Below are 25,983 nucleotides of genomic sequence, written 5' to 3'. Positions count from 1 at the left end.
TTTACTGAAATTTTGCGTTAATATCATGCGTCATTAAAAATTGGAACTACCGCTATTTTATTCTCTGGGGTCTCTGCTTTCAGAAAATTTATCATGTTTGGGGGGTTTTGTGTCATCTTCAGGCCTAAAATGATTTTTTAAACATGTGCAAAAAAGGCTCATGGGAGTGAAAGGAATAAAGGATAAGCCGGACACGCCCCTTTCCTGAGAAGCAGCCAATCGGTGCTCATCACACTGCAAGGTCTTCCCCCTCCCTGCTAGTCCTCAGGGGTGGGGCTGGAGACAGGCGCGGAGGGAGGAGGAGATAAACAGCGCAATGGCAAAAATATTAGTTGCCATAAAGCCCCTTTTGTTTTTAAAAGCCCCGACATTCGTAGAATCACCTCTGATTTCAATACGGTTTTGGTTAAAAAAGAAAAGTTTTCATCTGGACAAGTAGATTGGGGCCCCGATTTAGTCCCTGGAGAAGTTTCTTTCAAAAATTTGCACACCCCTGATGTATCATCATCTGCTGGGGATAAAAGACGTCACAGTGATTATGGAGGAAGAGGACGGACGTGACCACGGAGGAAGAGGACGGACGTGACCACGGAGGAAGAGGACGGACGTGACCACGGGGGAAGAGGACGGACGTGACCACGGGGGAAGAGGACGGACGTGACCACGGGGGAAGAGGACGGACGTGACCACGGGGGAAGAGGACGGACGTGACCACGGGGGAAGAGGACGGACGTGACCACGGGGGAAGAGGACGAACGTGACCACGGAGGAAGAGGACGGACGTGACCACGGAGGAAGAGGACGGACGTGACCACGGAGGAAGAGGACGGACGTGACCACGGGGGAAGAGGACGGACGTGACCACGGGGGAAGAGGACGGACGTGACCACGGGGGAAGAGGACGGACGTGACCACGGGGGAAGAGGACGGACGTGACTATGGGGGAAGAGGACGGACGTGACGAGGAAGAGGACGGACGTGACTACGGGGGAAGAGGACGGACGTGACTACGGGGGAAGAGGACGGACGTGACGAGGAAGAGGACGGACGTGACTACGGGGGAAGAGGACGGACGTGACTACGGGGGAAGAGGACGGACATGACAGGGGGTTACTGGGTGTAAATAGGAAATAACATCTTATTACCTCCTCTGCTGCCACTTCCAACGTCTCCTTTCTCCTTCCTCCCCAATCACCTCTCACCCAGAACTTCCTGTCTGTACCTGACATCACTTCCTGTCTGTACCTGCAACACTTCCTGTCTGTATACCATAGAGACTTTCTGTCTGGGTAAAAGTGAGATCACCACCTTGAGGAGCTCAGAGGAACTGCAGCCTCGAGAAACATCTCATACTATGAATATGGTCTTGCCATTGTTGCAAAGTGTCGTAGATTTAGCAGGACAGTCCCAGGATTTTGTCTCCTGATCATGTCCTCATCCCTCAGGTTCCAGGACTCAGTACAGGGTGGCAGTGAGGTGATGACGGCTGGAACACTCTCCGGGTTCCATCACCAGGAACTGCAATGATACCAGACTGTTGGGAGTCGTGATCTCCTCTCTGACAGGGAAAGTAGAACTCCAACATCAGCAGAGAGGCAGCAGGAGGGTGGGATCAGGTAAGTACCACCACTGACCACCAATTCCCGGGCTGGGGGTACACGTTGTTCTCACTGACACCAACAATGGGACTTATTTTTTCCCACTGACAAACCAACAGGGTTTATTTTATCCCACTGACACCAATGATGGAACTTACTTTATCCTATTGATACTAAAGTTGGGACTTAATTTGCCCCATTGACCCCAGTGCTGAGGCTTATTTTATTTGACACCATTCAACACTACACTACACTTATATGGCGGTTTACTAGGTAGAAGCAGGATAGACTTCTTTAAAGAAAGAGGTTTTCAGGGATCGTCTAAAGGTGGATAGATTAGGAGACAGTCGGACAGATTGGGGTAGGGAGTTCCATAGGATGGGAGAAGCTCGGGAGAAGTCCTGGAGGCAAGCATGGGAGGAGGTGATACGGGAACTAGAGAGCAGAAGGTCTTGAGAAGATCGAAGAGAGCAGTTTGGTTGATATTTTGAGACCAGGTTGGTGATGTAGCTGGGGGCAGAGTTGTGGATGGCTTTGTAAGTTGTTAGTATTTTGAATTGTATTCGTTGGGCGAGTGGAAGCCAGTGGAGGGATTGGCAGAGAGGGGTGGAGGACACTGAGTGGAGGCCAGTGAAGGGATTGGCAGAGAGGGGTGGAGGACACTGAGTGGAGGCCAGTGAAGGGATTGGCAGAGAGGGGTGGAGGACACTGAACGGAGGCCAGTGGAGGGATTGGCAGAGAGGGGTGGAGGACACTGAACGGAGGCCAGTGGAGGGATTGGCAGAGAGGAGTGGAAGACACTGAATGGAGACCAGTGGAGGGATTGGCAGAGAGGGGTGGAGGACACTGAATGGAAGCCAGTGAAGAGATTGGCAGAGAGGGGTGGAGGACACTGATTGGAGGACAGTGGAGGGATTGGCAGAGAGGAGTAGCAGACACTGAGTGGAGGCCAGTGGAGGGATTGGCAGAGAGGGGTGGAGGACACTGAGTGGAGGCCAGTGGAGGGATTGACAGAGAGGGGTGGAGGACACTGAATGGAGGCCAGTGGAGGGATTGGCAGAGCGGGGTGGAGGACACTGAATGGAAGCTAGTGGATAGATGGGCAGAGAAAGGTGGAGGACACTGATTGGAGGACAGTGGAGGGATTGGCAGAGAGGGGTGGAGGACACTGAATGGAGGCCTGTGGAGGGATTGGCAGAGAGGGGTGGAGGACACTGAATGGAGGCCAGTGGAGGGATTGTCAGAGAGGGGTGGAGGACACTGAATGGAGGCCAGTGGAGGGATTGGCAGAGAGGGGTGGAGGACACTGAATGGAGACCAGTGGAGGGATTGGCAGAGAGGGGTGGAGGACACTGAATGGAAGCCAGTGGAGAGATTGGCAGAGAGGGATGGAGGACACTGATTGGAGGGATTGGCAGAGAGGTGTAGAGGACACTGAGTGGAAGTCAGTGGAGGGATTGGCAGAGAGGGGTGGAGGACACTGAGTGGATGCCAGTGGAGGGATTGGCAGAGAGGGGTGGAGGACACTGAGTGGATGCCAGTGGAGGGATTGGCAGAGAGGGGTGGAGAACACTAAGTGGAAGCCAGTGGAGGGATTGGCAGGGAGGGGTGGAGGACACTGAGTGGAGGTCAGTGGAAGGATTGGCAGAGAGGGGTGGCAGACACTGAACGGTTGGTAAAGTGGATAAGCCTGGCAGCAGCATTCATGATGGACTGGAGGGGGATAGCCTATGTAAACGTCATCCAATGAGGAGGGAGTTGCAGTAGTCGAGGTGGTAGATGACCAGGGAGTGAATTAGGAGCTTTGTGGTATCATTGGTTAAGAAGGAGATGTTGCGGAGGTTGAGGCGGCATGATTTGGACAGGGATTGAATGTGGGCCTGAAAGGATAGTTCAGAATCCAGGATTATCCCTAACACCCTGGCATGCAGGGATGGGTTGATAGTGGTGCTATTGATCCTGACCAAGAAATCAGGGGAAGAGACACGTGGGGGAGGAAATATTATAAGCTCGGTTTTGGATGGATTGAGTTTTAGGAAGTGGTAGGACATCCGGTCTGATATGTCTGTTAGTAAATCGGTGATACATGAGGAAGCGGATGGGGTGAGCTGAGGAGTAGAGAGATAGATTTGTGTGTCAACAGCATAGAAATGGTATTGGAAACCATGGGAAGCGATCAGCTGACCCAAGGAAGAGTGTAGATCAAGAATAGGAGAGGTCCAAGGACAGAACCTTGGGGGACCCCTACGGTAAAGGCGTAGGAGAGGAGGAAGTAGAGTTGTAAGTGACACTGAAGGTGCGGTGAGATAGGTAAGATTCAAACCAACAGAGACTACAGTCACGGAGGCCAAGTAAGTAGAGGTTTTTGAGGAGGAGGGGGTGGTCAACTGTATCAAAGGCAGCGGAGAGGTCCAAGAGTAAGAATACAGAATAGTGACCATTAGTATTAGTGGTTAGTAAGTCGTTTGTGAGTTTTAGGAGAGCAGTTTCTGTGGAGTGTTGTGGGTGAAATCCAGACTGAAGGGGATTGAGAAGGTTATTCTCAATAAGGTGGCAGCTCAGTCAGCTGTAGACTAGACGTTCAAGGAATTTGGAGGCAAAAGGGAGTAAGGAGATGGGTCTTAGGTTGCTAAGATTGGCGGGGTCCAGTGAAGCTTTTTTAAGTATGGGGGTGACTAGCGCATGTTTTAGAGAGTTGGGGAAGATGCCAGTAGAAAGGGAGAGATTGAAGATATGAGTTAAAGAATGAAGGATAGAGCCAGAGGTTGACTGTAGTATTTGCGAGGGAACAGGGTCCAGGGGGCAGGTGGTTAGGTCGGCTTTAGAAAACAGTTTACCAGCCTCCTCTATAGTAACTGGGTTAAACAAGGGACGTACAGATTGTGCAGGTGGACAAAGAGTGTAGGGTGAGGGAGATGTCTGGTGGACAAGGAGTGTAGGGTGAGGGAGATGTCTGGTGGACAAGGAGTGTAGGGTGAGGGAGATGTCTGGTGGACAAGGAGTGTAGGGTGAGGGAGATGTCTGGTGGACAAAGAGTGTAGGGTGAGGGAGATGTCTGGTGGACAAGGAGTGTAGGGTGAGGTAGATGTCTGGTGGACAAAGAGTGTAGGGTGAGGGAGATGTCTGGTGGACAAGGAGTGTAGGGTGAGGGAGATGTCTGGTGGACAAGGAGTGTAGGGTGAGGGAGATGTCTGGTGGACAAGGAGTGTAGGGTGAGGGAGATGTCTGGTGGACAAGGAGTGTAGGGTGAGGTAGATGTCTGGTGGACAAGGAGTGTAGGGTGAGGTAGATGTCTGGTGGACAAGGAGTGTAGGGTGAGGGAGATGTCTGGTGGACAAGGAGCGCAGGGTGAGGGAGATATCTGTACAGTGAAGATATCATCATGAGTTGTAGCAATCTTATTTTTGAAGTGATTAGCGATCTCCTGGGCAGTGAATGAGTTAGTGGGTGGAGGTAGAAAAGGATGAAGTAGAGAGTTAAAGGTAGAAAAGAGTTGATGGGGATTGTGTGAGAGGGTATTAATGAGAGTTATAAAGTAGATTTGGAGACAAGAATTGTATTTTTGAAGGGCAGATTTATATTGGTCAAAGTCTTGCTGGGTCCTAGTCTTACGCCATAAACGCTCCAGAGCACGGCTACGTGTTTTGAGGCATCTGGTATTGCCTGTTTGCCAGGGCTGTAGCAGTCAGGGCCTAATTCTGTGTGTAGTGTGGGGGCCAATGTGTCCAGGGTGGATGACAGTGAACTATTGTAGACAGAAGTGGCCAGGTTGGGGCAGGACAGGGCTGAGATTTTGTTATAGAGACAATCTGTTGCCGAAAAAAGAAGAGAAGGGTTAAGATAACGAAGGTGTCTACGGGTAACTGTTTGGTAGTTGGAAGGCAAGGAGGAGGAAGCCAAGGAGAGAGTGAAGCTAATAAGGGAGTGATCAGAGAGAGGAAGAGGAAAGTTGGTAAGGTTGCAAGGAGTGCATAGGTAGGAGACTACAAGGTCCAGGCAGTTACCATTCGAGTGAGAAGCATGCGTCCATTGTTTTAGGTCAAAAGAAGTTAGGCTCAGAAGTTTAGAGGTAGCAGGAGTGTTAAGATTAACAGGGATGTTGAAGTCACCAAGAATGACAGTGGGAATTGCAGAAGAGAGAAAGTAAGGCAGCCAGGCAGAGAGGTCATCAAGAAAGCTTGATACCGGTCCAGGAGGACAATAAATCATAGCAATTCTTAAAGAAACTGGAGAGAACAGATGAATACAGTGAACTTCAAAAGAGGAGAGGGTCAGAGAGGGAGGTGAATGGAGGACCTGAAAAGTGCTTTGAAGGGATAGGAGGACACCTCCTTTCCGTCCACTAGGCCTGGGAGATATTTTGTGTGGCCGCCATTATTTTCCAGCACTGCCTTAACCCTCTTGGGCATGGAGGTCACCAGAGCTTCACAGGTTGTCACTGGAGTCCTCTTCCACTCCTCCATGATGACATCACGGAGCTGGTGGATGTTAGAGACCTTGCGCTCCTCCACCTTCCATTTGAGGATGTCCCACAGATGCTCAATAGGGTTTAGGTCTGGAGACATGCTTGGCCAGTCCATCACCTTTACCCTCAGCTTCTTTAGCAAGGCAGTGGTGGTCTTGGAGTTGTGTTTGGGGTCGGTATGTTGGAATACTGCCCTGCGGCCCAGTCTCCAAAGGGAGGGGATCATGCTCTGCTTCAGTATGTCACAGTACATGTTGGCATTCATGGTTCCCTCAATGAACTGTAGCCCCCCAGTGCCGGCAGCACTCATGCAGCCCCAGACCATGACACTCCCACCACCATGCTTGACTGTAGGCAAGACACACTTGTCTCTGTACTCCTCACCTGGTTGCCGCCACACACGCTTGACACCATCTGAACCAAATCAGTTGATGTTGGTGTCATCAGACCACAGGACATGGTTCCAGTAATCCATGTCCTTAGTCTGCTTGTCTTCAGCAAACTGTTTGCGGCTTTCTTGTGCATCATCTTTAGAAGAGGCTTCCTTCTGGGACGACAGCCATGCAGACCAATTTGATGCAGTGTGCGGCGTATGGTCTGAGCACAGACAGGCTGACCCCCCCCACCCCTTCAATCTCTGCAGCAATGCTGGCAGCACTCATACATCTATTTCCCAAAGACAACCTCTGGATATGACGCTGAGCACCTGCACTCAACTTCTTTGGTGGACCATGGTGAGGCCTGTTCTGAGTGGAACCTGTCCTGTTAAAGCGCTGTATGGTCTTGGCCACCGTGCTGCAGCTCAGTTTCAGGGTCTTGGCAATCTTCTTATAGCCTAGGCCATCTTTATGTAGAGCAACAATTCTTTTTTTCAGATCCTCAGAGAGTTCTTTGCCATGAGGTGTGTTGTGGGCTTTTGAATTATGTCTCAAAAACATGATTTATCAAGACATAATCCTATATAACATCAAGTCAGCATAGCCGGATGTTAAGGGGTTAATTTGTCTTGGTTGGAAAGTCAATGACCATCTAGCTAGAGAAATGTAATGGGTGAAGGGATTGTTTTTCTTTCCTCCTAGAGACAATACTAGTTTGAAGTTCTACAGGTGATCAAACACCATTATTCAGACTTCAATAAGCAGGTAAACATATACAAGGTCTGGACATGACAATAGAGGAACCAAACTGATTGTCTGAGAGCTTACCCAAACCTTGTAGAGTGTGATAAACTAACAGACCTCTGAAACTATTACCATATACTATTGTTCACCAAGGGTGAAAGCATTAACAATTGTTTACCATGAGCCCAATACAAGGGCCATGCAAATAGAGAGTTTTTTTTCCCTACACAGAGAAAATGTTGATTCTGAAACAAAGAGGTGAAATTCAGGACATTTAAGTCTAAAAGTTCACTGTATATAATTACAAAAATATACTACAAAAACAGATTATAAATAAGATGTTATAGATTTTAAACACCACTAAATACTCAGCAATGGGAACTATATATCACTAATTTGAGTATTGAGATGATGGGAAGTAAGATGTATTATAGACTAGCATTAGTTACATGTCTTATCAGGAAACAAACAGGATGGTACTTCAAGGAGGAATAACCGAATATACACCTATATTCCATGGTCCCTATTTAGAATAATATAGGTATCACTGCTATATCTGGATAGAGCCGTATATTTTATTCCTGAAATTACCTGAAGATTCCACCCAAGGTATGAGTCATCTCAAATACTCACATTGTTCTGTGATACATGACCGCCACCTGGCGGGCAGGTGAGAAATAGCTTATGTACACACATTTCTCAACTAGCCAATCAGGAAGCCTGGTGGGAAGGTATCTTAGAACAATGGACTAGTGGATAAAAAAGCCCATGTGCTTTAAGAAAAAGGGATCCCTCATAAAAAAAACCTCATGGAAAGACCTGACATCTGAAGAAGATCTGCTGAATAACTACTCTTCCATTTTTTTCAAACTTCCTAAAACTTTAAACCTCTAATCTTATAACTCCCTACATTCTCCCCTACTGAGAATCTTTCACTTGCCCTATATATCAGTCTAAAGGCGTTCCACTGCCAGCTAAATCCACGGGAGAGTTGCCTAGTCTGAATTCCGGGTGTGGTGAGATATTTATTTGATTTTTGTATTAATTATTTTCTCTGTTGTGTGGAATCATAAAATTACCTCAGTGTATCATAACAATATTGGGTAGTTAGATATATGTAGAAAGATACTGTGTTACTGTTAAAAATTGTTTATTGCCATATTATAAATTTTTTCATATTTCATAATTTATTGAATATTAATAACCAGAGTATCATATATCAAGGGCTTGATTCTTGCAATCCTATGGCCACGGCTTGTAAGAATATAACCTTTGAGATATTCGAAATTATTAATTATTAATAAATTTAATAAATATCATATCATTTAAAATTTGTGATTGATGTAATTAGTTAGAGACATTATTAGTGTGTCTTACATTGGTAGGATATATTTTTGATTGTGTGTACCAATATTCATTTATCACCAGTCTTTTGCGTTTTGTGTTAATATATATATAATTTTTGTACATAAATAAATTTTTATATTTATCTATTATAAGGCAAATTTTGTGTGTATGGTACGAAATCATATTGGCTAAAAGAATTCAAGGTATAATAATAAGTGGTGATCAAATTATCAAAGTGTCCAAATTATTGGTTTACTAAATATTTGCCGTATTTTAACGGCTGGAGGCACTGTAATATTTCATCTAAGGGAAAGGGACACGCCCTTTATAAATAATATATATCCTTACATAAACCACCACAACATAAATTTTTTTTTTTTTTTTTTTTTTTTTTTTTTTTTTTAAATAGATAAATATAAAAATTTATTTATGTACAAAAATTATATATATATTAACACAAAACGCAAAAGACTGGTGATAAATGAATATTGGTACACACAATCAAAAATATATCCTACCAATGTAAGACACACTAATAATGTCTCTAACTAATTACATCAATCACAAATTTTAAATGATATGATATTTATTAAATTTATTAATAATTAATAATTTCGAATATCTCAAAGGTTATATTCTTACAAGCCGTGGCCATAGGATTGCAAGAATCAAGCCCTTGATATATGATACTCTGGTTATTAATATTCAATAAATTATGAAATATGAAAAAATTTATAATATGGCAATAAACAATTTTTAACAGTAACACAGTATCTTTCTACATATATCTAACTACCCAATATTGTTATGATACACTGAGGTAATTTTATGATTCCACACAACAGAGAAAATAATTAATACAAAAATCAAATAAATATCTCACCACACCCGGAATTCAGACTAGGCAACTCTCCCGTGGATTTAGCTGGCAGTGGAACGCCTTTAGACTGATATATAGGGCAAGTGAAAGATTCTCAGTAGGGGAGAATGTAGGGAGTTATAAGATTAGAGGTTTAAAGTTTTAGGAAGTTTGAAAAAAATGGAAGAGTAGTTATTCAGCAGATCTTCTTCAGATGTCAGGTCTTTCCATGAGGTTTTTTTTATGAGGGATCCCTTTTTCTTAAAGCACATGGGCTTTTATATCCACTAGTCCATTGTTCTAAGATACCTTCCCACCAGGCTTCCTGATTGGCTAGTTGAGAAATGTGTGTACATAAGCTATTTCTCACCTGCCCGCCAGGTGGCGGTCATGTATCACAGAACAATGTGAGTATTTGAGATGACTCATACCTTGGGTGGAATCTTCAGGTAATTTCAGGAATAAAATATACGGCTCTATCCAGATATAGCAGTGATACCTATATTATTCTAAATAGGGACCATGGAATATAGGTGTATATTCGGTTATTCCTCCTTGAAGTACCATCCTGTTTGTTTCCTGATAAGACATGTAACTAATGCTAGTCTATAATACATCTTACTTCCCATCATCTCAATACTCAAATTAGTGATATATAGTTCCCATTGCTGAGTATTTAGTGGTGTTTAAAATCTATAACATCTTATTTATAATCTGTTTTTGTAGTATATTTTTGTAATTATATACAGTGAACTTTTAGACTTAAATGTCCTGAATTTCACCTCTTTGTTTCAGAATCAACATTTTCTCTGTGTAGGGAAAAAAAACTCTCTATTTGCATGGCCCTTGTATTGGGCTCATGGTAAACAATTGTTAATGCTTTCACCCTTGGTGAACAATAGTATATGGTAATAGTTTCAGAGGTCTGTTAGTTTATCACACTCTACAAGGTTTGGGTAAGCTCTCAGACAATCAGTTTGGTTCCTCTATTGTCATGTCCAGACCTTGTATATGTTTACCTGCTTATTGAAGTCTGAATAATGGTGTTTGATCACCTGTAGAACTTCAAACTAGTATTGTCTCTAGGAGGAAAGAAAAACAATCCCTTCACCCATTACATTTCTCTAGCTAGATGGTCATTGACTTTCCAACCAAGACAAATTAACCCCTTAACATCCGGCTATGCTGACTTGATGTTATATAGGATTATGTCTTGATAAATCATGTTTTTGAGACATAATTCAAAAGCCCACAACAGGTGCCATGTTGAACTTCCAGTGACCAGTATGAGAGAGTGAGAGCGATAACACCAAATGTAACCCACCTGCCCCCCATTCACACCTGAGACCTTGTAACACTAACAAGTCACATGACACCAGGGAGGGAAAATGGCTAATTGGGCCCAATTTGGACCCTGTCACTTAGGGGTGGACTCACTTTTGTTGCCAGCAGTTTAGACATTAATGGCGGTGTGTTGAGTTATTTTGAGGGGACAGCAAATTTACATGTTATACAAGCTGTACACTGACTACGTCACATTGTAGCAAAGTGTCATTTCTTCAGTGTTGTCACATGAAAAGAATCAAATATTTACAAAAATGTGAGGGGTGGACTCATTTCTGGGAGATACTGTATACAATATATATATATATACAATCAGATGCCGTAGAGATTAAAATGGTGGGTGTTGGAATTTTTTTGTGTCACACAGCATTTGCACAGCGGTTTTTCAAAAAGGTATGAAAAATATCCCTTGTGATAGCTGGAACGGTGACAGATCCTCTTTATGGAGATATTTTGGGTCAATTAGACCCCATATCCCTCCTCCACCTTTAAAATCATCTGATCAAACTAAGATCGGTTTGACCAGATGCTTTCATAAACCAGGAATGGCTTGTTTACATCTTGGCAAAACCGGAACTGACCAGATAGTCGTTTTTTCCAGTTTTCTCATACCATAGAGATGATTGTGGTCATCTCAGTCCTCAATCATCTCTATGGTAAGCCAGCGGAACCGTCGGCTTCAGTCCCAGGTTCTCTAGTGGAATGGGAGAGCCTGGGAAGATGGCGGAAGGGCCTCTTCTGCTATCTGTAAAAGCGATCCACCAGCTACTTAGCCGCTAGGCTCACTCGCACATTAAACCTGTAGCTGCACGCATCATCCCAGTCTAACAACTTCAACCCGGCGAAGTATGGGTACAGCGTGGAGGCTGAATTGGTTAACCTACCAGCGTGTCTTTGGAGGTGGGAGGAAACCGGAGTACCTGGAGGAAACCCACGCAGGCACAGGGAGAACATGCAAACTCCAGGCAGGTGGTTTCATAGTTGGTCAAGTGATGACCCCAGTGCTGCTAGGTGGTAGTGCTGGCTAGATAACCATCATCAAAATCTAATAAATGTAAAAAATGGTAAAAATGGCCAGTTAAAATAGAGATGTAATTCCGGAGACTCTCCTTTAGGGGCGCATCACCAAATATTTACACTTCAGATTTACTAAGCTAGGCAAGTCTTTCTCCTGGAGAAAAGGAGGATTATAAAAGTAGCATCTCTGATAGGGTGGGACTCAATTTCATATTTATTTATACTGTCCTGAGGATGCTAAGCAGAAGTTACAGTCAGTCTATTTATGATGCCATGAAGTTATCAGGGAAAACATTTCCCACACTCAAGGAACATGGCCTCTTCCCCGTGTAAGATTTTTGCTTTGTAACAGTCTGATTCCCATGAATAGCATCTTCCCACTCAGGGCAGGAATACGGCTTATTCCCTGTGTGAATCCACTGAGGCCTGTAAAGACTGGAATTCTCTGAAAAACATTTCCCGCACTCAGGACAGGAATACAGCTTCTCCAAGGTGTGAAATCTTCAATGTGTAACAAAGTCTGATGTGTGTGAAGATGGGACTTGTGAAAACATTTCCCGCACTCAGGGCAGGAATAGAGCTTCTTCCCTGTGTGAATCCTCTGAGGCCTGTAAAGACTGGAATTCCCTGAAAACATTTCCCACACTCAGAGCAGGAATACAGCTTCTCCCCCATGTGAATCCTCTGAGGCCTGTAAAGACTGAAATTCTCTGAAAACATTTCCCGCACTCAGAGCAGGAATACAGCTTCTCCCCCATGTGAATCCTCTGAGGCCTGTAAAGACTGAAATTCTCTGAAAACATTTCCCGCACTCAGAGCAGGAATACAGCTTCTCCCCCATGTGAATACTCTGAGGCCTGTAAAGACTGGAATTTCCCGCACTCAGAGCAGGAATACAGCTTCTCCCCCGTGTGAATCCTCTGAGGCCTGTAAAGACTGGAATTCTCTGAAAACATTTCCCGCACTCAGAGCAGGAATACAGTTTCTCCCCCATGTGAATACTCTGAGGCCTGTAAAGACTGGAATTCTCTGAAAACATTTCCCGCACTCAGGACAGGAATACAGCTTCTCCAAGGTGTGAAATCTTTAATGTGTAACAAAGTCTGATGTGTGTGAAGATGGGACTTGTGAAAACATTTCCCGCACTCAGGGCAGGAATAGAGCTTCTTCCCTGTGTGAATCCTCTGAGGCCTGTAAAGACTGGAATTCCCTGAAAACATTTCCCACACTCAGAGCAGGAATACAGCTTCTCCCCCATGTGAATCCTCTGAGGCCTGTAAAGACTGAAATTCTCTGAAAACATTTCCCGCACTCAGAGCAGGAATACAGCTTCTCCCCCATGTGAATACTCTGAGGCCTGTAAAGACTGGAATTTCCCGCACTCAGAGCAGGAATACAGCTTCTCCCCCGTGTGAATCCTCTGAGGCCTGTAAAGACTGGAATTCTCTGAAAACATTTCCCGCACTCAGAGCAGGAATACAGTTTCTCCCCCATGTGAATACTCTGAGGCCTGTAAAGACTGGAATTCTCTGAAAACATTTCCCGCACTCAGGACAGGAATACAGCTTCTCCAAGGTGTGAAATCTTTAATGTGTAACAAAGTCTGATGTGTGTGAAGATGGGACTTGTGAAAAACATTTCCCCCACTGGGGGAAGGAATGCGGCTTCTCAGGTGCGTGAGATTTTTGATGTCTAGCAACGTTTGATTTCTGTGAAAAACATTTCCCGCACTCAGGACAGGAATATGGCTTTTCCCCCGTGTGAGATCTTTCATGTCTAACAAGGTCCGCTTTCTGAGAAAAACATTTCCCGCACTCAGGACAGGAATACGGCTTCTCACCCGTGTGGGAACTCTTATGTGTGATAAGTTCTGAATTCTGTGACGAATGTTTCCTGCGCTCAGAATGGGGTGTCTCATGTGCGTAAGATCTTTGATGTCTAACAAGGTTTGATTTCTTTGAAAAACATGTCCCGCACTCAGGGCAGGAATACGGCTTTTCACCCGTGTGAGATCTTTGATGTCTAAAGAGGTCTGCTTTTTGAGAAAAACATTTTTTGCATTTAGGACAGGAATACAGCTTCTTCTTTCTTTGGATTTTAACAAGGTCTAATTTCTTTGAAAAACTTTTCTCTCCCACGAGACTAGAATGGACATTCTTCCCTGTGTGAAGCAGCCGATGTCTGTAAAGATGGGACACCTGTGAAAAACATTTCCCGCACTCAGGACAGGAATACGGCTTCTCCCCTGTGTGAATCCTCTGATGTCTGCGAAGATTGGACTTAACTGTAAAGCTTTTCCCGCACTTAGGGCAGGAATACAGCTTCTCCCCTCTGTGAGATCGCTGATGTATAACAAAATCTGATTTCTGTGTATAACTTTTCCCGCACTTGGAGCAGGAATAAGGCTTCTTTTCTGTGTGAGTCATTTGATGTCTAACAAGGATTGCTTTCGCTGAAAAACTTTTCCCGAACTCAGGACAAAAATACGGCTTCTCCCCTGTGTGAATCTTCTGATGTCTGTAAAGTGTGGACTTCTGTGAAAAACATTTCCCGCACTCAGAGCAGGAATATAGGTTTTTCCCTGTGTGAGACTTCTGATGTATGTTAAGATGGGATACCTGTGAAAAAGATTTCCCGCACTCAGGACAGGAATACGGTTTCTCCCCTGTGTGAATGATCTGATGTCTGCAAAGTTTGGACTTCTCTGAAAAATGTTTCTCGCACTCAGAGCAAGAATAAGGCTTCTCTCCTGTGTGAGATCTTTTATGTACAACAAGTCCTGACGACCATGCAAAACGTTTCCCACACTCAGGACAGGAATACAACTTTTTTCCTCCATGAGATGTCTGATGCATGTTAAGATAGGATAGTTGAGAAAAAGATTTCCCGCACTCAGAACAGATATACGGTTTTTCCCCCGTGTGAGTCCTCTGATGACTGTAAAGACCGGACTGCTGTGGAAAACGTTTCCCGCACTCAGAGCAGGAATAAGGCTTCTCCCCCGTGTGAAATCTTTGATGTACAAGTAGTTTTGATTTCCATGTAAAATATTTCCCGCACTCAGAACAGGGGTACAGCCTTTTCACTGTGTGAGACCTCTGATGTTTGTGAAGGTGGGACAGTTGTGAAAAACATTTCCTGCACTTAGTACATGAGTACAGCTTTTTGACCATATGTAATCTGTAATGTAGGATGAGTTCTGATTTTTTATGAAAACATTTCCCACACTCAGAACAGGAATGAGGCTTCCCACCCGTGTGAGATCTCTGATGTACAGTAAAACTTGATTCAGAGCTAAAACTTTCCCCACATTCAGGACAGGAAAATCTCTCCTCCCCCTGAATTCCGGCACCATCCCTCACAGTAGGAGGTTGCTCAGAGGCAGAGGGATTTGATGGTCCATCCACACTGTGAAGTCCACCATCCATAGCTGAGCTCATTGTCGTTTCTCCTGCGCAATCTCCTGTGATGTCCTCATCTTCCATTTTACAGCTTAGAGGTAAAGTGAGATGATCCTTTGAGGGTTTCTCGATGGCGTGTCCTGGAAAATATAAAAACAAGATCAATAGATACACGAGGGTGAGTTTACATAAATCAAAGTTCCATCTAGATCAGGTAGGTTTTAGTGAGCAGGTGTTCTCTGTAGATGTCCCAACCAGCTGTGACTTCCCCTCTTCACTAAAAGGTCCTTTAGTCCTCCCCCAGATCACTTCTACAGTAAAAGGTCCTTTGGTCCTCCCCCCAGATCACTTCTATAGTAAAAGGTCCTTTGGTCCTCCCCCAGATCACTTCTACAGTAAAGGTCCTTTGGTCCTTCCCCCAGATCACTTCTACAGTAAAGGTCCTTTGGTCCTCCCCCCAGATCACTTCTACAGTAAAAGGTCCTTTGGTCCTCCCCCCAGATCACTTCTACAGTAAAAGGTCCTTTGGTCCTCTCCCAGATCACTTCTACAGTAAAAGGTCCTTTGGTCCTCCCCCCAGATCACTTCTACTGTAAAAGGTCCTTTGGTCCTCCCCCCAGATCACTTCTACATTTCCCCAGCCTTGTCAGAAGAGCAGGAAACAATGGGGACTGGGAGGGGCATGCTCTTCACACAACCACAAGCCTAGGTGATCTCTGATAATGAAGAGGTTCAAAGTTCATATTGCAGACCCTTTAGCATAGAACAAGTGACCGTAGGCCTAGGCTTCTGGTGATAAGCAGCACTGGAGGGTGCTGTTAGTTCTGCTCTCGGACAGGGATTAGGAAACTCAAAAAAACTGGAATAATATCCTCTGTACTGCAATAAGCAGGACTCAAATTTGCACTGGACTTAACTTCTGCACCCTATTGAGGAGTTAAGCGGACTGTGCATGGTGTCAAGTCAGCAGGTGACCATACTGTCCGGACAGACTAGGTCTAAATCAGTACGCCAATGCATAAAGCGGCATTTGGAACAGAAAGGTAAGGGGACTGTACGTCACAGTCATTTCCATTTGGGGGACGGGATCTGTGGACCCCATATTTTTAACCACCTTCCGCCCGCCCTTTAGTACGACGGGTGCAAGGTGGTTCTCTTGTTCTGATAGGACGTCATATGACGTCCTTCCATTCTCACCGCTCATGCGCGGCTCATGGAGTGTGCAGTGTGGCGATCGCCGGTGCGCTGTGTCCCTCGGACACAGCGGATCACGGAAAGAGCCGAAGATGTCAGCTTGGTCATGTGATCAGCTGTGTCCAATCACAGCTGATCACATGTAAACACGGAAATGCCGGTTATCGGCATTTCTCTCCTCTCGAGCTGACGGCAGGAGAGGAGAGCCGGTAATCGGCTTTCCGCGGAGGGGACATGTACACTGATGATCAGGGCACTGATGATCAGTGTGCCCTGATGATCAGTGTGGCCCCAGAAGTGCCAGCAGTCAGTGATCATTAGTGCCACACGCCAGTGCCCCATCAATGCCATATATCAGTGCATACTAGTGCACATCAATGCCACATATCAGTGTCCATCTGAGCTGCCTTTCAGTGTCACCCATCAGTGCCAGTCAGTGCCACCTATCAATGCCAATCAGTGCCACCTATCAGTGCCAGTCAGTGTCGCTTATCAGTGCCAGTCAGTGCCGCCTAACAGTGCCAGTCAGTGCCGCCTAACAGTGCCATATATCAGTGCTGCCTTTCAGTGCCCATCAGTGATGCCTGTCAATGCCCATCAGTGCAACCTACCAGTGCCACCTATCAGTGTCCATCAGTTCAGCCTATCAGTGCCCATCACTGCAGCCTCATTAGCGCACATCAGTGAAGGAGAAAAATCACTTATTTACAAAATTGTATAACAAAAACTAAGAAAAAGGTTTTTTTTTCAAAATTTTCAGTGGTTTTTGGTTTGTTTAAGAAAAAATAAAAATCCTAGAGGTGATTAAATATCACCAAAAGAAAGCTCTGTCTCAAAAAAATGATACAAATTTCATATGGGTACAGTGTTGCATGACCGCGCAATTGTCATTCAAAGTGCAACAGCGCTGAAAGCTGGAAATTGGCCTGGGCAGGAAGGGGGTATAAGTGCCCTGTAGGCAAGTGGTTAAAGGGGGCTTCCAAGTTTTGAGAAGTCTTCATCTTCAGACCCCACAACCAGCAAGCCAGATTTGGGGGGGGGAGAGGCCCTTGTCCACCTCAATTTGGGGACAATGTTCTGTGCCAGGGTTGTAACCCAGGAAAACTAACCCCATGTTAAAGGCATGGTATGGTTCAGGAGGAAGGTAGGCACACTCTTCCCTCTCCTGTCAGGCTCCATGCTAGGATAAAGGTCTGGTATGTATTTAGAGGAACCCTTTTGTTGCACGAGTTCCCCCATTAACATCTATAACAGACCTTCATCTAGAGCAGGCATTCTCAACCTTTTCAACACAGAGGAACCCTTGAAAAACCTTTCCAATCTCATGGAACCTCTGATAAAAATTAATATAACTCATGATACATTAGTAACATGGTCGGTGGGAAGAATGCTCCTTACAATTGTGGTCATTTGGAAGAATGCCCCTTACAATTGTGGTCATTGTGAAGAATGCTCCTTACATTTGTGGTCATTGGGAAGAATGCCTCTTACAATTGAGGTCATTGGGAAGAATGCTCCTCACAATTGTGGTCATTGGGAAGAATGCTCCTCACAATTGTGGTCATTGGGAAGAATGCTCCTCACAATTGTGATCAGTGGGAAGAATGCTCCTCACAATTGTGGTCATTGGGAAGAATGCTCCTTACACTTGTGGTCATTGGGAAGAATGCTCCTCACAATTGTGGTCATTGGGAAGAATGCTCCTCACAATTGTGGTCATTGGGAAGAATGCTCCTCACAATTGTGGTCATTGGGAAGAATGCCCTTTACAATTGTGGTCATTGGGAAGAATGCTCCTCACAATTGTGGTCATTGGGAAGAATGCCCTTTACAATTGTGGTCATTGGGAAGAATGCTCCTCACAATTGTGGTCATTGGGAAGAATGCTCCTCACAATTGTGGTCATTGGGAAGAATGCTCCTCACAATTGTGGTCATTGGGGTCCCTTACAATTGTGGTCATTTGGAAGAATGCTCCTAACACTTGTGGTCATTGGGAAGAATGCTCCTCACAATTGTGGTCATTGGGAAGAATTCTCGCAATTGTGGTCATTGGGAAGAATGCCCCTTACACTTGTGGTCCTTGGGAAGAATGCCCCTTACACTTGTGGTCATTGGGAAGAATGCTCCTTACAATTGTGGTCATTGGGAAGAATGCCCTTTACAATTGTGGTCATTGGGAAGAATGCCCCTTGCAATTGTGGTCATTGGGAAGAATGCTCCTTACACTTGTGGTCATTGGGAAGAATGCTCCTTACAATTGTGGTCATTGGGAAGAATGCCCCTTGCAATTGTGGTCATTGGGAAGAATGCTCCTTACACTTGTGGTCATTGGGAAGAATGCTCCTTACAATTGTGGTCATTGGGAAGAATGCTCCTCACACTTGTGGTCATTGGGAAGAAATACCCCCTCACAAATGGCTAAAAAGATCAATGGTTTCAGTGGGAACTTGAACGAGAGGAAAAAATTGCTGATTGCTCAAGGAACCCCTGGCAACCTCTGGAGGAACCCTGGTTGAGAAACCCTGATCTAGAGTCATACAAGTCTAGCTCTACGGATCGCCTGGCTGATTTATTTTTTTTCAGGCAGTAGTAAATAGATCCATCTGTAGGAAACACACACACTGACTGAATCCATTGTTTCTATGTGTTTATCAGATGATGGGGGATCTAGGTGGATCCTCCGTACTGCTCTCTCCTTTACAATAAAGTCTCCTGTTACCCGGTGATGTGAGGGGCGGCTGATTGTCCATCATGACGTCCTTGTAGAGATCCTCGTGTCCTTCTGAGAGCTCCTCAATCATTCCATACTCCTCATCCTCCTCTTTACACTCTTCTTTAACAACAATATTATAATCCCCGAGGATTCCACTCTGAAAGATATAATAAACAGTCATTTTAACAAACATACTGTGTATAAATCATAATTATCAGTGATTGTTCCTCATCTACCTGATGATGCTGTGCATAGTTGTGATCTTCCTCTGTGGAATCCTGGGAATACAGAGGACGGGGACATCTCTCTGGTGGGTTCCCATTACTGGATCCATCTACCTGATGATGGTGAGGGATGGTGTGACCTTCCTGTGTGGAATCCCGGGAATACAGAGGACGGGGACATCTCTCTGGTGGGTTCCCATTACTGGATCCATCTACCTGATGATGGTGAGGGATGGTGTGACCTTCCTGTGTGGAATCCCGGGAATACAGAGGACGGGGACATTTCTCTGGTGGGTTCCCATGACTGGATCCATCTACCTGATGATGGTGAGGGATGGTGTGACCCTCCTGTGTGGAATCCCAGGAATACAGAGGGCGGGGACATCTCTCTGGTGGGTTCCCATGACTGGATCCATCTGTAGGAAACACACACACTGACTGAATCCATTGTTTCTATGTGTTTATCAGATGATGGGGGATCTAGGTGGATCCTCCGTACTGCTCTCTCCTTTACAATAAAGTCTCCTCTTACCCGGTGATGTGAGGGGCGGCTGATTGTCCATCATGACGTCCTTGTAGAGATCCTTGTGTCCTTCTAAATACTCCCACTCCTCCATGGAGAAATAGACAGTGACACCCTGACACCTTATAGGAACCTGACACACACAATGATACAGTCACCATCCAGACACATCCCTTGTCTGTTACTGGAGAATGTCCCAGAATTCCCGGCACCGCTCACCTCTCCTGTCAGCAGCTCCATCATCTTCTTGGTGACTTCTAGAATCTTCTGCATGTTGTGTCTCTCAGGTTTTAGGGAGTCACATGGAGGCACTGTGATGGTCATATGATCACCTGACTTCACAGAAGGAAAACTCTATATTCCGCAAAAACAGTAATAGTATGACACATTCCCAGAATCCTCCACACCTCTCCGGTCAGGTCTGTGTTTTATTAATAGAGATAACAGTGATGTCATGTGACCTCCCAGAATCCTCCTCACCTCTCCGGTCAGGTCTGTGTTTTATTAATAGAGATAAGAGTGATGTCATGTGACCTCCCAGAATTCTCCTCACCTCTCCGGTCAGGTCTGTGTTTTATTAATAGAGATAAGAGTGATGTCATGTGACCTCCCAGAATCCTCCTCACCTCTCCGGTCAGGTCTGTGTTTTATTAATAGAGATAAGAGTGATGTCATGTGACCTCCCAGAATCCTCCTCACCTTTCCGGTCAAGTCTGTGTTTTATTGATAGAGATCAGAGTGATGTCATGTGACCTCCCAAAATCCTCCTCACCTCTCCGGTCAGGACTGTCTTTTATTAACAGAGATCAGTGATGTCATGTGACCTCCCAGAATCCTCCTCACCTCTCCGGTCAGGTCTGTGTTTTATTAATAGAGATGAGTGATGTCATGTGACCTCCCAGAATCCTCCTCACCTCTCCAGTCAGCAGGTAGATGATCTCCAAGGTGAGGTTTAGTATCCTCTCAGTTATGTGACTCCGATCCTTCTCTGTCCTCATTGTTGTGGTCATGTGATCTCTGCCAGTTTTTCTGGATGTACAAAATTACGAAGGTAATGTAAGGACATAAAAGGTTGTCTTCCCCCTGTTTAATCACGCCCCTCCTACTTTAGCACAATTTGTCTACACCCACCATTTGGCATGGCACTACATACTGCACCCCATGCTCCACCCCCTGACCCACCCCCATTCTCAGGCCACTAATTTTCAAAAGCTTCCAGATATTTCAGCTGCCAATCTGTAATTTGTAGCGCAGGAAAACACTTGCCTTGTGTCCCCAAATTTAAAGTCTAATCAAGGTGACTACATACTGTCCTACCGCTGGTTTTCATTGCTGGAAAACACCTTCCCTATATCTCCCAACATGGCCTTCTTCTAAGTGCTGTCCTCCTGCTGGACAGTTTCTACCCTACCATTCCTGAGGGCCATGCGTCCTCCCAACACAGTGCAACTCAAGGATAAAGATTTGAAGAGCCGGCTTCTCATCTTTATCTACTCTAATCTTTATTAGAACGAGTAATATGTACAATGAAATGGCTTACGCGTTTCGGCAATAAGCCTTAGTCCTAGTCATACAATTTTCATTCATGGCTATGACTAAAGCTTGTTGCTGAAACGCGTATGTCATTTTATTGTAAATCGTACTCGTTCTAATAAAGATTATTATTCAGGAAGATATCAAAATCTTTATCCTGTTATTAAAAGGGGCTTCTAAATTCTGTAGACCCCCCCCACCACCACAACTACCAAGCCAGGGTCTCCTCATTAACATGGGGACAAGGTGCTTTGCCAGAGGATCCCCCCATATTGAGGGTATGTGGCCTGGTATGGTTCAGGAGGAGAGGGTGGCAAACTCATTCCCCCCCTGACCTGAACTTTAGGAGGACCCATTTTTTTCTTTGTTTTTGTGTTGAGTTTGCCCTTAAAGCGATACTAAAATAACAAACATGTTATACTTACCTCTACAGTGGTTTTGCACAGAGCAGCTTGGATCCTCCTCTTCTCAGGTCCCATACTGGAGCGCCTGGCTCCTCCTTTCTGTTGGATGCCCCCATAGCAAGCAGCTTGCTATGGGGGCACCCAAGCAGGCGTGTTCTGGAGCCGCTGCTCCGTGTGTCCAAAATGCAAGTGTACAATCCAAACGCACATGTTCCTGTGTTAAAAATGGCTGTGTGTATAAGTGGGCGCTGCAGCGACTATCGGCTGGAACCGAACAGAATCACCAATGGCTCCCGCTGCTGTTTCAGTAAATGAGGAGGCAGAGATCCAGGACAGCCGGGGCTGTCATTCACATCACTGGATCGGGATACGGCTCAGGTAAGTATTGAGGGGGCTGGAGTCACTGCTGCACACAGAAGGGTTTATGAAGGTAAAAAACATTGAGCCTCTACAACCACTTTCACGTTCATACCAACCCTGAAAGTCATAGTATAGAATTTTGAGAGCTCTCCACTGTTTTTTTTTGTCACCAGTTGCATCCATACCAGACCCTCATGAAGGATAAGGACTACACAGGGGGAAATGGGCTTAAGGTTCATTCCTCCCCCTCCTTCAGCAAGATACAGTATTTGTCTCCCCACTTTTGTAAAGCAATCTTTGTTTGGCTCTATATGATGACTTATACCACCTGCCCACTGCATCCCTGTTTTGAATGAATGATGACTTGGACTCCACAAGTCTTCAAATACATTTGAACCCTTTCTTGATCGATGATTTTTTCTTATGATCGTTGGAGGCTTCTCCCTGTTCACCCAGATACCGTTGATCTATACCTAGCAGGAGATACAGTGAAGGAAATGCGTATTTGATCCCCTGCTGATTTTGAATGTTTGCCCACTCACAAAGAAATGATCGGTCTAAAAATCGAATGTTTGGTGTATTGTAACACAGAGACAGAATAGCAACAAAAAATTCAAAAGAAATGCATGTCTAACAAATTATGCACTGATTTGCATGTTCATGAGGGAAAGAAGTATTTGATCCCCTTCACAAAACATGACTTAGTACTTGGTGGCAAATCCCTTGTTGGCAATCACAGAGGTCAGATGTTTCCTGTAGTTGGCTCCAAGGAGCAGGGCCCTCCTATCCCTCTTGTTTCGAACTGTGTTGTCTCCCTTTATATTGTAAAGCGCTGTGAAAACTGTTGGCGCCATATAAATCCTGTATAATAATATTAATAATAACAATAATAGTTGGCCCCCAGGTTTGCACACATCTCAGGAGGGATTTTGGCCCACTCCTCTTGGCAGATCCTCTCCAAGTCATTAAGGTTTGGTGGCTGACGTTTGGCAACTCGAACTTTCAGCTCCCTCCACAGATTTTCAGTCGGATTAAGGTCTGAAGACTGGCTAGGCTACTCCAGGACCTTAATGTGCTTCTTCTTGAGCCACTCCTTTGTTGCCTTGGCCGTGTGCTTTGGGTCATTGTCATGCTGGAACACCCATCCACGACCCATTTTCAATGTCCTGGCTGAGGGAAGAAGGTTCTCACCCAAGATTTGATGGTACATTGCTCCGTCCATCGTCCCTTTGATGCGGTGCAGTTGTCCTGTCCCCTTAGCAGAAAAACACCCCCAAAGCAGAATGTCTCCACCACCATGTTTGACAGTTGGGATGGTGTTCTTGGGGTAATAGGCAGCATTCCTCCTCCTCCAAACACGGCCAGTTGAGTTGATGCCAAAGAGCTGGATTTTGGTCTCGTCTGACCACAACACTTTCAACCAGTCCTCCTCTGCATCATTCAGATGTTCAGTGGCAAACTTCAGACGGTCCTGGACATGTGCTTTCTTGAGCAGAGGGACCTTGCGGGCACTGCAGGATTTCAATCCTTGTCGGCGTAGTGTGTTACCATTTGTTTTCTTGGTGACTGTGGTCCCAGCTGCCTGGAGATCATTGACAAGATCCTCACGTGTAGTTCTGGGATGATTCCTCACTGTTCTCATGATCATTGACACTCCACGAGGTGAGCTCTTGCATGGTGCACCAGACCTAGGGAGACTGACAGTTGTTTTGTGTTTCTTCCATTTGCGAATGATTGCACCAACTGTTGTCACCTTCTCACCAAGCTGCTTGGCCATAGTTTGGTAGCCCAGTCCAGCCTTGTGTAGATCTACAATCTTGTCCCTTACATCCTTGGACAGCTCTTTGGTCTTTGCCATGGTGGAGACTTTGGAATCTGATTGTTTGATTGCTCCTGTGGACAGGTGTCTTTTATACAGGTAACAAAATGAGATTAGCAGCACTCCCTTTAAGAGACTGCTTCTAATCTCAGCTTGTTACCTGTATGAAAGACACCTGGTAGCCAGAAATCCTGCTGAATGATAGGGGATCAAATACTTATTTCCCTCATGAACATGCAAATCAGTCATCATTTGTTAGACAGGCATTTCTGCTGAATTTTTGTTGCTATTCTGTCTCTCAGTGTTACAATACACCGAACATTCGATTTCACTGTTCAACAAATTTTTATTTTTTGCCAGTTTTGGAAACAAAAGGATCCATTTCTTAATGAATTTCACATTCTGAGTTCAAATATAACAATGAAATTTGTCAATTGGCTCTAGTTTTTCTGTAAACGGAAAGTTTTCTACTATAGGCGTAATGACTACATAATGCACAATAATTATATAGATAGATGTCTTTCCACAAATATAAAGCAAGTGATATTGACTACATAACAAAGCCTAAATGGCATAATATATTGCATAGGATTACCAAGAAAAATTATAGCCATAAGCTAAGTTGAATCATTTTAATACTTAGGATTCTCACTAGTTTTGTCTTCAGTTTGTGTCGGTTTTGCTTCTCTTGGCTTTTCTCTTGTATTCGAGGAAAGGGCTATCTCTTACAACTGCACGTGACTACACGCTTCAGGTTCTTCCTCACTTGACTCAACCACGAAGGATTCTGGTGCTTTAGGAATTGGTAGCCCCTCTCCATGAGGAACTGGACGTATTGCCAATGGAATATTTGGATAGTGCACAGATAACTTTTTCTTCTTATTTAGCCCTTTTACAATTGGAGGCACCATACAAAAGTAACAATTACTAACATGATCTGTTGGCTCTCTCCAAATCATTGGCACAGCGAAAGGCATAAATGCCTTTTTTCCATTCAACCATTGCTCCAGTGCCGTCCCACAAGAATTGCAGCATATATGTGGTGCCCAGCTCTTGTCCTGGTCTCCTATCTTGCAGCCAAAATACAAGTTGTAGGCTTTCTTAATCATTCCTGTTATCCTCCTTTTTTGTGAGATAAAAGTTATTTCACCGCAGATATAGCAGAAATGATCTGCTTTATTCACACAAGTTCGAGGCATTACTAAGTAGCCTATATAAGCATAAAACGAAATGTAAAGACGCTGTCGAACTACAATCAGCTACAGATACTGCAGCTTTTATGCAGTGAAGTGATGCAATTAAAGGCTAATATTGCATCATCTCAGTATACATGCAATTTTCTATTGGTCACCAGTATCAATTGCGCAATATGCAGCTGAAGTTGCATCATCATTTTGAATGGCTTACGTCATTAGATGGGTGAATATATCATGGAAACTAGAGCCAATCAACATTTTTTAGGGTCATTTTCGTTTTCAGCACCCCAAAATTATGTAAGATTAGCTAATTTTATGCCCAAAACTTTTTACCTGTTGAACAGTGTTTTTAGACCGATCATTTCTTTGTGAGTGGGCAAACATTCAAAATCAGCAGATCAAATACGTATTTCCTTCACTGTATCTCTGAGTGTGTTGATATCATCAGCTGGCACTTATGTTTTGCCCTTTTTCCCTAAAGAAGTGGGTTGCATCCCACGAAACGTGTTGGAATCTATAACGCAAAGCATTTTTCATGGTCTCAAGTGGCTATTTTACTACCCGTTGTTCATTAACACCTAATATGTCATATGGTTGGGTGTTCTTTGTTTACATATGTATATATTTCCACAGATAACCACTTATCATTTCATATACTATTTGTATAGTTGAGCCTACTTAGCTCCAAGACAGTGGCTGCAGTTCGCTATGGCCGAGAGGAAGGCTCTGATGGCATTCTGGGAGACTGTATTCATTCTGGGAGCACACTGAGCTCGGGGTCTTTTCCTGGAGAGGATTAGTCCGGCCTGGGGGGGGGGGTACGCTGCTCTTCCAGGCAATGCTGCCAAGTCTGCGTGTCGTGA

The 25,983-nt window shown here is 44.7% G+C and overlaps 3 protein-coding genes across 6 annotated transcripts in view; 1 reads left to right on the top strand and 2 right to left on the bottom strand.

Annotated features, from left to right (window-relative positions):
• LOC149441108 (uncharacterized) overlaps window positions 1–1,207 on the bottom strand; it is a 65,498-nt gene extending 64,291 nt beyond the window's left edge. The window contains exon 1 of the mRNA XM_089657774.1: window positions 1,146–1,207. The gene's annotated coding sequence lies outside the window, so the exon portion shown is untranslated. The remainder of the gene's footprint in view (window positions 1–1,145) is intronic.
• The window catches only part of LOC149441101 (uncharacterized), a 261,575-nt gene that overhangs the window by 91,170 nt on the left and 144,422 nt on the right, over window positions 1–25,983 (top strand). The window lies entirely within an intron of this gene.
• On the bottom strand, window positions 11,943–21,359 carry LOC149441107 (uncharacterized). Of its 4 annotated transcripts, none has more exons than XM_089657741.1 (6): window positions 20,723–21,359; window positions 20,028–20,162; window positions 19,818–19,941; window positions 19,400–19,701; window positions 19,068–19,218; window positions 11,943–15,292 (listed from the first exon to the last, which is right to left on the bottom strand). In XM_089657741.1, exons 1-6 carry the CDS (start codon window positions 20,816–20,818, stop codon window positions 13,338–13,340), a joined length of 2,763 nt encoding a protein of 920 aa, XP_089513867.1. In that variant the 5' UTR covers window positions 20,819–21,359; the 3' UTR covers window positions 11,943–13,337. The 4 variants fall into 4 exon arrangements, with proteins under 4 accessions (XP_089513867.1, XP_089513866.1, XP_089513868.1 ...); XM_089657740.1 differs by having other exon boundaries at window positions 19,298–19,701; window positions 20,723–21,358; XM_089657742.1 differs by having other exon boundaries at window positions 19,298–19,497; window positions 20,723–21,358.

This window comes from Staurois parvus, unplaced genomic scaffold, assembly GCF_062004578.1.
Source record: "Staurois parvus isolate SC_StPar_1 unplaced genomic scaffold, SC_StPar_1.0 ptg001026l, whole genome shotgun sequence".
NCBI classification, from domain to species: Eukaryota; Metazoa; Chordata; class Amphibia; order Anura; family Ranidae; genus Staurois; species Staurois parvus.
The sequence above is the reverse complement of the archived record's forward strand: the minus strand, read 5'-3'. Positions and strand labels throughout refer to the sequence as shown.

Coding starts and splice junctions, on each gene's coding strand:
- LOC149441107 (XM_089657740.1), bottom strand. CDS start 20,818: ATGACCACAACAATGAGGACAGAGAAGGATCGGAGTCACATAACTGAG. Junction 20,163..20,722: donor TCTACCTGCTGACTGGAGAG/GTGAGGAGGATT, acceptor TGCGGAATATAG/AGTTTTCCTTCTGTGAAGTC. Junction 15,293..19,067: donor GCCGCCCCTCACATCACCGG/GTAACAGGAGAC, acceptor TATATTTTCCAG/GACACGCCATCGAGAAACCC.